Consider the following 11,359-nt stretch of genomic DNA (forward strand, 5'->3'; position numbering starts at 1 on the left):
GCAGTTTCCTTGGGCCCTGGCTCCTCTTCCAAGATCTCAGCCATCAACTCTGGGTAGTGCCCGGACTCTTCCCTTTCCCAGCCAAGAGCTTACTGGGGAACATAACTGCTTTTCAGTACTCTGTAATAGCCTATACAAAACAAAGTGACAAAAATAAATTTGCTAAAAAGAAAAATGAATACTCTGAAAGGAGGACATTCTGAGGCCATTGAGTTCAGGGACAAATGGCACAGCGGGCTTTAGTTACCTCATGGTATCGTAGGATAAGGCACGGAACTGCAATTGACGGTCAGGAGATTAACCATGGGTCCTGGAAAAGTTTTCAGTGATGTCCAGTGAACACGGCTTAGGAAGGCAGGGCAGGGTGAGTGCCCTCTCACCACAGGATGACGAAAGATGTCTGAAGACTTTGGTGCCAAGACAGAAGCCTCCTTTCATAACTGGCCGCCACCTTCTACCCAGAATACCTCACCCTATCAGCCAAATGTCATTTCTCTGCATTTTTAGGGCATCTGGCTGGTGAAGGTTCTTGGACCCAGGGGGCAGCTTTCTTCTTTTTTTTTTTTTTAAGTATTCAGCTTTTTTTTTTTTTTGAATTTTTGAATTTTATTTTATTTATTTTTTATACAGTAGGTTCTTATTAATCATCAATTTTATACACATCAGTGTATACATGTCAATCCCAATCTGCCAATTCTTCACACCACCACACCCACCCCCAGCCGCTTTCCCCCCCTCCTTGGTGTCCATACGTTTGTTCTCGACGTCTGTGTCTCAATTTCTGCCCTGTAAACTGGTTCATCTGTACCATTTTTCTAGGTTCCACATATATGCATTAATATACGGTATTTGTTTTTCTCTTTCTGACTTACTTCACTCTGTATGACAGTCTCTAGATCCATCCACGTCTCAACAAATGACCCAGTTTCGTTCCTTTTTATGGCTGAGTAATATTCCATTGTATATATGTACCACATCTTCTTTATCCATTCATCTGTCAATGAGCATTTAGGTTACTTCCATGACCTGGCTATTGTAAATAGAGCTGCAATGAACACTGGGGTGCATGTGTCTTTTTGAATTATGCTTTTCTCTGGGTATATGCCCAGCAGTGGGATTGCTGGATCATATGGTAATTTTATTTTTAGTTTTTTAAGGAACCTCCATACTGTTCTCCATACTGGCTGTATCAATTTACATCCCCACCAACAGTGGAAGAGGGTTCCCTTTTCTCCACACCCTCTCCAGCATTTGTTGTTTGTAGATTTTCTGATGATGCCCATTCTAACTGGTGTGAGGTGATACCTCATTGTAGTTTTGATTTGCATTTCTCCAATAATTAGTGATGTTGAGCAGCTTTTCATGTGCTACTTGGCCAAGATAGAAGTCTTATCTCTTTCCCCGTTCAAGTCAGCTGGCAAATGTGAACAATATCTAAATTCATTATGCTGTCCTAAAGAAAGGGGCAGAAAGAAACTGGGATCTCCTTTCCAAATAAAGGAGCCTAAAACCCTGAAGGGTCAGGGGTCCTATAGCAACCTCAACCTCCCCCTCCCCCCGCCCCCCAGCACTGGGCAAGGGCTGACACAGGGTTTGTTTTTGTTTTTTTGCTTTTAAATCTTTACTGGAGTATAATTGCTTTACGATGGTGTATTAGTTTCTGCTGTATAACAAAGTGAATCAGCTATACGTATACATATATCCCCATATCCCCTCCCTCTTGCATCTCTCTCCCACCCTCCCTATCCTACCCCTCCAGGTGGACACAAGGCACCGAGCTGATCTCCCTGTGCTATGCGGTTGCTTCCCACTAGCTATCTATTTTACATTTGGCAGTGTATATATGTCCATGCCACTCTCTCACTTCGTCCCAGCTTACCCTTCCCCCTCCCCGTGTCCTCAAGTCCATTCTCTACGTCTGCATCTTTATTCCTGTCCTGCCCCTAGGCTCTTCAGAACCTTTTTTTTTTAGATTCCATATATATATATATGTGTTAGCATACGGTATTTGTTTTTCTCTTTCTGACTTACTTCACTCTGGAGAGGGTGTGGAGAAAAGGGAACCCTCTTGCACTGTGGGTGGGAATGTAAATTGATACAGCCAGTATGGAGAACAGTATGGAGGCTCCTTAAAAAACTAAAAATAGAACTACCATACGACCCAGCAATCCCACTACTGGGCATATACCCGGAGAAAACCATAATTCAAAAAGAGTCATTTAGCCTGGAGGGGTGGGATAGGGAGGGTGGGAGGGAGACGCAAAAGGGAGGGGATATGGGAACATATATATATGTATAACTGATTAAATTTGTTATAAAGCAAAAAATAAAAAAAAAGAAGAGTCATTTACCACAATATTCATTGCAGCTCTATTTACAATAGCCATGACATGACACAGGGTTTTTGAAGAGCAGTGAGGATCCAAGGTGTCCTCAGCTCACACACTAGCCCACAACAGCCCCACTCAAACTGTGCTTCAGCCACTCCTGTGCTCCCTTCCCCTCCGGGCTCACACCCTTACCTACTTCTTAGAGCATCGCATCTGCTGGCGTTTTGCCCCCGCAAAGAATACGACAGGGACCATTTCTCTGCAGAACTTTACAAAGCTCATCCTGTGTGATTAAGATCCAGAAGGAATCAGCTTAGGCTTCTTCCTCCCTCTAGCCCCTCAGAATGATACTCCCTCCCTTCTGCCTCCTTTCCCACCCTCCTTCCTCTCCCTCTTTGCTCTCCCTTGAAAACAGAGTAAATATTTGCAGTGTTCTCAGGTCCCCTGGATACTGTCTCTCCTCACAGTAGGCTCAGCTCTGCCTCTTTCACCTTAGGCTTCCTGTGAGAGGAAATGAAAAAGAACACAAGAATACTGCCTGCTTCCAGCACTGGGTCTGTCACAGCGAGGCAAGGAAGGCAGGTTGGGGAACTTAGTGGGGAATGGAGAGATGGCACAGGAAGGGGGTTAGGGGAGCTGATGACTGTTCTCAGCCCAGACCACATACTCAGGAGCTGTGAAGGTAAGCTCCAGCCCATGTGCCTCAGGTGGAAGGGAAAGGCTCCAAAAGTTGTCATCCTTTCCCATCGTGACTGATTTGCTTGGGATTATTACTGAAATAATTCCACGACTCTTTGCTGCAGAGACTGGGTTTTCTAAGCCAAGTGAACTGGAGATCAAGTAAGGAGGTCTAGCAGTGGACAGAGAGAGGGGAACATTTTTAATGGAAATTTTAATTGGAATAATTGTAGATTCACATGTAGTTATAAAATTTCATATCCAACGTATGGACATTGCTGCAATCCACCAATCTTATTCAGACTTCCCCAGTTTTACTTGTACCCGTGTGTGTGTGTGTGTGTGTGTGTGTGTGTGAAGTTTTATACAGTTTTCTCACCTATGCAGTTTCACATCCCCCATCTCAGTCAAGGTACTGCACAATTCCAACACCATAAGTGTCCCTCCCACTATATCTTTTATAACCACACCCCCCTCACTCTACGTCTACCCCGTCTCTAACCTCTGGCAACTATTTATCTGTCCTCCCTTTATAAAATGTTTTCATTTTTTTAAATAGTATATGAATGGGCTTATACAGTAGGCAACCTTTGTAGATTGGCTTTTTTCATTTCATGTAATTCCTGGAGATTCATCTAAGTCGTGTGTATCAATAGTCCATTCCTTTTCCTTGCTGAGCAGTATTCCCTGGTATGGATGCATCCCAGTTATGGTTAACAGTTTGCCTGTTGAGGGACATCAGGTTATTATAAATAAAGTTGCCATGTGCAGGTTTTTGTGTGAACATAAGTTTTCATTTCTCTGAGATAAATGCCTAAGAGTGCAATTGCCCATGTTCTCTTTTGGCTTTTCCATTTCTCCCTCTTTTTCCTTCTCCTGCCTCTCCCAGGGTAGAGATGTCAATACTCATGGTCCAAGGGCACCTGCCAGCCAGATAGCTAGGAAGTGCTTCATCGTGAAATGCTTCTCGGGGCTGACAGAATTCTTGAGCTTATTAGCCTGAACTTGGAACTGTGCCCAGGGTGGCGGAATCCTCCATCCAAACCTCTCCTCCAGCCCTGGAATGTCTACAGCTGTTGAAAATGCAACTTCCTGGGCTTTGCTAATCAAGTTGAAAACTTGTCTGAATGGAGTTGAAATTCAGGGAAAGAGGAGAGGGGTGTTATGGAAGCAGCACTGGGAGGTTGGAAGACCTGAGCTGAAATCTTGCCCTGGACAAGTCACTTCCTCTCACATCCTCCATTTCCTTGTCTTTAAAATAGCCTAAAAAATAAAATAAAATAAAATAAAATAAAATAAAATAGCCTAGATGATCCCTACATTCTTCGAACTCTTACACTGTACTCATGTTCATGGAAGAGAAGGAGGCTGACCAGTCTACACAAGGACTGAGCCCATCACAACGGCTTTATTAACATGGATTTCTGACCGACCATGTAGGCTCATCTTCCTTCCTAGGCCATCACAAGCCTTGCTTGAGCAAATACTCAGTGCGAAGCTCTGTGCTAGGTGCTGAAGATAAAAATATGCATAAGTCACAGGCTCTGGCCCTCAGGGGCTCAAAGTCAAGCCAAAAGTCCTCACCAAATTACATATGCTGGTTATGGTTCTATAAATACATTGCAAACCTCTTTATCCTGTGTGGGAAATGATTAAACGATATAGTGCATTTGTTATGACAATCTGGTGCTTTAATAGTGCCCAGGGTAAGATAAGATTAAAAGGAGTGCCACAAAGGAGAGCAGGAGAATCTTTCATCTCCAGAAAGTAATGAAGACAGACCCCAGATACAAGAATGGTCTGGCTGTAAGTGGTGCAATCAAATTATATAAGGCTAAAATGAGCTTGACAAAACTGGATTTCCATATGCAGCTCTCAACACCAAGTACTCACCCAAAGCAATAATAGCCACATCCTCAAATGATGAAGAACTTGCTTGAATGTAGACATTGACCTGAGCGGAGGGCTGGAGCAGGATCCCCAGGAAGGAGAACTGTCCTGTACCTGGAATGCATGTTCTTTGCTCAGAGAGAAGAGGAATGGTAGGGCTACTTACCATCCTTTCTCTCCCTGCTTCCCATTTTTATTCTCCGACTAGAGGAGAGTTCTTCCTCAGTTTTACAGGCAGATCTTCTAGGCTCAAGTGCTGACCTCTTTGCCATATTTAAAAACCAGGGGAGGTCGTTGAATTGTCCCTGCAAGGATACAGTGGTCACAGGGGGACTTCCCAGGGAACAATAGCTATCGTGTGTTCTTTGTGCTTCTGTTGACAGCCTAAATCCAAGTCCCTGGCCTCATTGTAGCAGATGAGCCAGCCCAGTAGGACACTTGGAGGGGACCCTTCTCCATGCTGGGGAGAAGGTCACAAGAAATTTAAATTGCCACAATTTTCCAAGGACTCCTCAGTTCAGAGTCCATGCAAAAGTTAAATGTGGATTTTCCCAGAGGCAGAAGGAAGGACCCCTGTGCCCCGGAATAGGTTTGTGAGGCCTAGTGTGCTCTTCTTCCTGCAGCTGGGTCTAGATCCACAAGAGCCCAAACATGCAGCTGCAATTTTTTTTAAACCAGCAGGAAGCCCTCTACCCGTCCCTTCTCCCTCCCTCCCAGAGCCTCTTTCCTCTTAGGCCTCACACTGTGGCTGTGCCGCTGTCATGGTGACACTGATTATGGTTATTAGGAAGGAGAAGAGAAGTCAGCCTGTGCAGTGTGTCCGGCCTCTCCCACTGCCTCTGCAAGCAAGAGAGATGAGCTTGCGTGGTTGAGGTACCATGCGACCCTAGCACAGGATACTGCCGAAGGCTTCCAAGGATGGAGCTGGGAGATTCTCAGTCGCCGCAGCTAAAGCCAGGGTGGTGTATGGAAATGTGCTCCGTCCTCTCCTCTCTCACACCCACATTGGGCCCCTTGTCACACACACGCGCACCTACACTTGTTCCCACAGACATGCACAGCAAAATATACATGTATAGACACATCCCACAGACAGACATGCAATTGTAAATTCTTCTATTGATTTACAAGTTAGCAAGCACTGGGGATATATCAGTGAACAAAACAAAAACTGCTGCCCTCAAGGAGTTTACATTCCTGTGGGGAGAGAGACAGTGGCAAGATAACTATGTAAAACATATACCACCTTAGTAATGAATGCTGAGGAAAGTATAGAAAGAGGGGAAGGGGTTGAGGGGCACATATACACACTCCTTGCTTTTCTTATAATTAACTGGTATTTGGGCACCTGCTGTATGCAGGGAATTGCACTGGACCCTAGGAGAGAATCAGGAGAGCTATAACATGGGCTCCTTTAAAGAACTTGCAGTCTGAGATGAGAAATACCCCAATGCATTCAGTAGAATGGATAAAGGTCATGAAAGGTGAGGAAGGAGGGAGGAATTTGATGAGTGATATTTCCCTGGCCAGGATCACACCCAGGCTGGAGAGACAAGTGGAAACCCCTAGGCACTCTGACCATGACCATGCTCACTCTGCACAGGGGGGTCACAGCCTCTCTGACCCAGTCCCAGGTCTATAAACAGAGATCTCTGCAGCGGGGAAGAAGCAGCTTCCTCCCCTTCAGCAGACATCACCTGGGAACCCAACCTTGCTGGGACAGCCCACTGTAGCTGGCTTGGCCAGGCTCACTGTCTTTTTCTCTCTCAGTCTCCCTCACTCTTTTATTCTCTCTGCCAATCACAGAAGGCCCGCCTTGCCAGGATCCGTGTGGCCAAAACAGGGAGCTCCAATGCCTACCTGCACAGCAAGCGCAACGGACTCCTCAATGAGGCACTGGAGCTGATGGTAGGTGCCTGGGGGACTTGGGGTGGGGAGATGGAGGGGAGGACGGGCTTGCTTTTTCTTCCTGGGGGCATCAGCACTCCCACCCCAAAGCCCCAAAGTTTCCCCAGGTAGCAGCCACCCTCCACATACGTCTCCCATAGGGTTCTCATCATCACCCCTAAACCCCCTTTAGCTCAAGGGCTCCCAGCCAAACGCTAGCATGGTCTAGGGTGACCCTAAAATTTGGTTCATCCAGATTTTTCCAGTCCCCCCCCCCTACTGTGGAGAGTTGAAGGAGATGGAGAGAAGGAGAGTCAGCAGCTTTATACTCAGCCTCTCCTCTTTTCCTCCTAGGGCACCCCGGAAGAGGAGCACATGGGCAAGACCACCTCACTCATCGAGAGCCAGCACCACCACCTGCTGCACTGCCTGGAGAAAACCACTGTGAGTCCCAGCCCAGTGCCACCTCCCTTCTCATCCCTGACCCCTGACCCTTTTCTGAGGTCAGAACTTACAGAGTGAGAACTCTGTCCTCACGTCCTCACCCCAGGCTTCAGAAGTCAAAGTTTTTCCCCTTAGACCCAAAGAGTAGCGATGAGGTCTCTATCAGCCCTCAGGAGGAAGACCCCAAGGAGTGGGGCAAAGTCACCAGGTTCAGGAGGCCTGCAGCACAGAGGAGGCCATTCCCCCAGTCTTTCCACACACACCCTACATCCGTCCTCACAGCCCATGTCTTAGTTACTGAGGCCTAAGGGCTCTACCTATCAGTTTCTCAGTTCTGATGGGCATCCCTCATCAGAGCTAGGGCTGAATTTATACTAGATTACTACAGGACAGCAGAGAAGAATGTCAGTTTTTGTCCTATCCCTGGGGCTAGGTTTATGCAATCTGTGGGTCCCTTTTCTCCTTCCATTCCACTTGGAACAGGAGAGAGTGAATGAACGAGGCAGTGCATATATTTCTCTAGCCAGGGATTTTACCAGTACCACCCCATCTCAGTCACCCTGCAATTCCCAGGGAATTCAGATTCTGAAAGGCTGATTGCTAAAAATGAGTCATGGCTTAGGGTGCCCCAGCTGGAATGTGGAATGATGCTTGTGCCTCACCAACAGACTGAAAGGAAGGGCAGTGGGGTCAACCCTGGAGCCTTGGCAAAAAGTGTTAGGAATAGTAGGGAGGGAGGAGAAGTTAGGCTGGACAACCAAAGAGAGACAAAGAGAAACTCCTTCTTGTTCTTTTCTAGGACCTCCTTCCCCAAAAAGCTTATGGTCAGGGCTCAGCACACTAAGGAAGGAACTTTCTAATTCTCAGTGTTCCATATCCTGGCCTCCCAGATATGCGGGAAGTAGATGTTAGGTGACTCTTAGTATGGACAGCTGTGGACACTGTGGATGGCAGCTGAACCCAGTGAGGGCTTCCAATGTGGGAAGGTACTCTGAAAACCCTAGTTTCCAGGACTTATCCAATGTTTCTTAGTGTCAAGAACCGTATAGGCATATCTAGAATTTCTCTCAAAGACTCAGAGTTTGCCAAAGAAATAGGCCTGGACCCAACTGCCCTTTCCAAGTTGCATGTGCTGGGTGGAATGTGTAAGTTGAAAGGATATGGGTGAAAATATCTGGGTTTGAAGAGATGGAATGTTGGCATTGAAGGGGTGGAATGCTGAATTTGAAGGAAAGAATGTCGGATTGTGGGGATATTGGGATTAAAGAGATGGAATGCTGGATTTTAGGAATGTTGGACTCAAGGGGTGGAGTGTTGGGACAAAGGAGAAAGAATGCTGGGAGCAAGGGATGGAATGTCGGACTGGAAGGGTGGAATGCTGGGATTGAGAGATTGAATGTCAAAACTGAGCCTGGGAATGCTGGAATGTACAATCAATGGTGTTTTTATCTTCTGTTGGCATGTTGTCCTGTAGGGGTTGTCCTATCTTGTGGATGATCCCCTGTTATCTGTACGAACCTCCACCATCAAGGTATAACTTTTAAAAATTTCAATTGATGTTTTTATCTCTGATTCTTCTGAGTCTGTGGAGTCTCCTCTTCTTACCCCCTGGTCTGGTTCTCTGCATGTGCTGTTGATTCTTCTGGGCTTATCCTACCTCTGCTGTCACGCCCAGTACCAGCTCAGGCTTCCAGTTTTTTTGTGCCTTTCTGATTCCCTTTTTGACCTCCCCAGGGCCTTGGAGGGGTGGTGGAACATGGCACCAATGTTGGTATCTTGTGGGTGTCCATGTACCACATGTGTCTGTGCCACCCGCCCAGCTCTATGGGAACTCCTGGTATTGGCTGTCAGGGCTGGTCTCTCTCTGAACTCTGTTCTCATGCTACTTCTCCTCAGACTTTCTCCTCACTCTGGCAGCCTTGGTCAGACCATTCATGGCATAAATGTTTAGTCACCTTGTCTAAACAGCCATATTTTAGTTATCCTGGGCTCCACTCCACCCCATCCTGGTGGCCTCCATCAGGAGTCTGTTAGCATCCCCTTCCCATGCTTACACTTGACTTAGGGAATCCTGTGCCTTTAGGTATATTAAGGAGCCATACCCATAACCAGGTGGAAAAAAAACAGTAATCAAAAGCAATCATAACCCTGAGTGTGTGACCGCATTGGCCTTCAAGAGCAAAGCTCTCCCAATACTGTGAATAATCCATTACCTTTAAAAACTTATGTCTCACACTTGCCCAGGATTCATAAGGATCTCACCCAGTAAATCCAGAAAAGACAACCCAGCGTACCCACTACCCATAGTTAGTGACTCCTTACCTGCTGCTCCCTGCCCCCCCTCACCACCAGAAGATCCTGTCAAAGCCTGCAAAGTCAGTCAAGTCTTTGCTTCTAGCTCTGAGGATGCCACTAAGTCCCTCCATGTCCTCCGTATCCCTTCAGCCAAAGCTGTAGATAAAGTGAAATGTCACATCATGATTTCACAACTGCAGTCTCCGTCCTCCAGTCTGATGACCAGGGAAGGAATCTCCTCCTTCTTTCATTTGATGCCTGTGGGATATCCCCCATGTCCTTATCTGTGCTCCAGGCAGCTGGGAGCCCTTCTCCCAAGGCCCAGAACAGAGACAGGCAGCTATACAGGGTACGGGGGCTCACCCCCCTCCTCCTCCTCCTACCTCCTTCTCCTACCTCTTCTCCCTCTGCTTCCCACAGAACCACGAGTTTATAGACGAACAGATGTTTGAGCAGAACTGCATGGAGAGTTCAATGCAGAACTACCCATCCACACGGAGTCCCTCACTGTCCAGCCACCCGGGCCTCACGACCACCTGCTGCTCCCGTCGTAGTAAGAAAACCACACACCTGCCCAATTCCAACCTGCCGGCCACCCGCCTGCGCAGCATGCAAGAGCTCAGCACGATCCACATCCAGGGCAGCGAGCAGCCCTCCCTCACTACCAGGTGGGTGGCTCCCATCTCCATCACTCCCTAAGGCTTGAGACGCTCCCTTCACAGAGTGAAAGGCTCTCAGCATTAGGAGACCCCTGGGGGTCCTCAGCCTTCCCTCCTCCTTATCTAATGCATGAGTCCCTCACCTCACCTTCCTCCCCCCACCTTCCTTCTCATCCTTGCAAGTTAACCCAAAGGCCCCTCATATGCTTTGGAGGATACTATAGCAGGTGTAGGCCCAATGTGGGGTTAGATACCAGAAAAAATAAGAACAACAACAACAAAAATCCATAGATGACCTACCCTACGGCAAAGAATGGACTGTTTTCTCAAGACAATAATTTTCACAATTGTGAAATTATACGAAATTTCGGCTTATCCCAGGCTGATTTTGAATCATAGACTGACTACTTATATGTAGGCCACTTTCCACTACCTCCAATGAGTGGCAAGGAATTCAGGGAAACCAAAATCAAATGCCACAAGTGATAGGAAAAAAATCCACTGGAGGGAAAAACGTATACTCTGAATTCCAAAGCCCAGTATACATGACTTTTGCAATTTGGGGTAGTTTAGGAATAATAATCAGAATGGATAATTACAGGCCGATTACCAAAAGCAGAGATGGAGGGACACCCAAATCACCTCCCAGTTACTGTGAGCTAGACAGGTAGAGGGTCAAGGAAACTTTGGGACACTAGCAAGACGAACAATCATCAACTCACTCTTTTTTTATCCCAGTCGTTCCAGCCTTAATTTGAAAGCCGACGACGGACTGAGACCAAACTGCAAAACATCCCAGATCACCACAGCGATCATCAGCATTCCTACTCCCCCAGCGCTAACCCCAGAGGGGGAAGGTCGGCCACCCCCTGCCAGCCCAGGCTCCAACACGAACATTCCTGCCATAGCCAGCAATGTTGTCAAGGTCTCCGCCTTGTAAAACCACTGGACAGAGGGCCAGTGCGAGTAGTGGGAGTGAGGGGGGCTGGCATGTTGGTGGGTGGCCACTGTGACCACTCCCTCCCCCTCCCCCACTATTTCTGCCCACCCTGTTGCACCCCCAACACTGAAACCTGTGCCTGGAAGGAGAAAGAGGCAGCAAAGGGGCACCTGAGGTTCACTGCTGCTAGCGTGGACATAGGCCTGTGCCACTGCATTGCACAGGGGCCAGAGGAA

General features: G+C 47.3%; 1 protein-coding gene across 1 annotated transcript in view; it reads left to right on the forward strand.

Moving 5' to 3' along the window:
- The window catches only part of KCND3 (potassium voltage-gated channel subfamily D member 3), a 223,226-nt gene extending 211,867 nt beyond the window's left edge, over window positions 1–11,359 (forward strand). The window contains exons 4-8 of the mRNA XM_081224878.1: window positions 6,705–6,806; window positions 7,140–7,229; window positions 8,704–8,760; window positions 9,945–10,192; window positions 10,922–11,359. Coding sequence (XP_081081004.1) covers window positions 6,705–6,806; window positions 7,140–7,229; window positions 8,704–8,760; window positions 9,945–10,192; window positions 10,922–11,123 — 699 coding nt within the window. The 3' untranslated portion in view covers window positions 11,124–11,359. The remainder of the gene's footprint in view (window positions 1–6,704; window positions 6,807–7,139; window positions 7,230–8,703; window positions 8,761–9,944; window positions 10,193–10,921) is intronic.

This window comes from Mesoplodon bidens, assembly GCF_964165515.1.
Source record: "Mesoplodon bidens genome assembly, chromosome: 2".
NCBI classification, from domain to species: Eukaryota; Metazoa; Chordata; class Mammalia; order Artiodactyla; family Ziphiidae; genus Mesoplodon; species Mesoplodon bidens.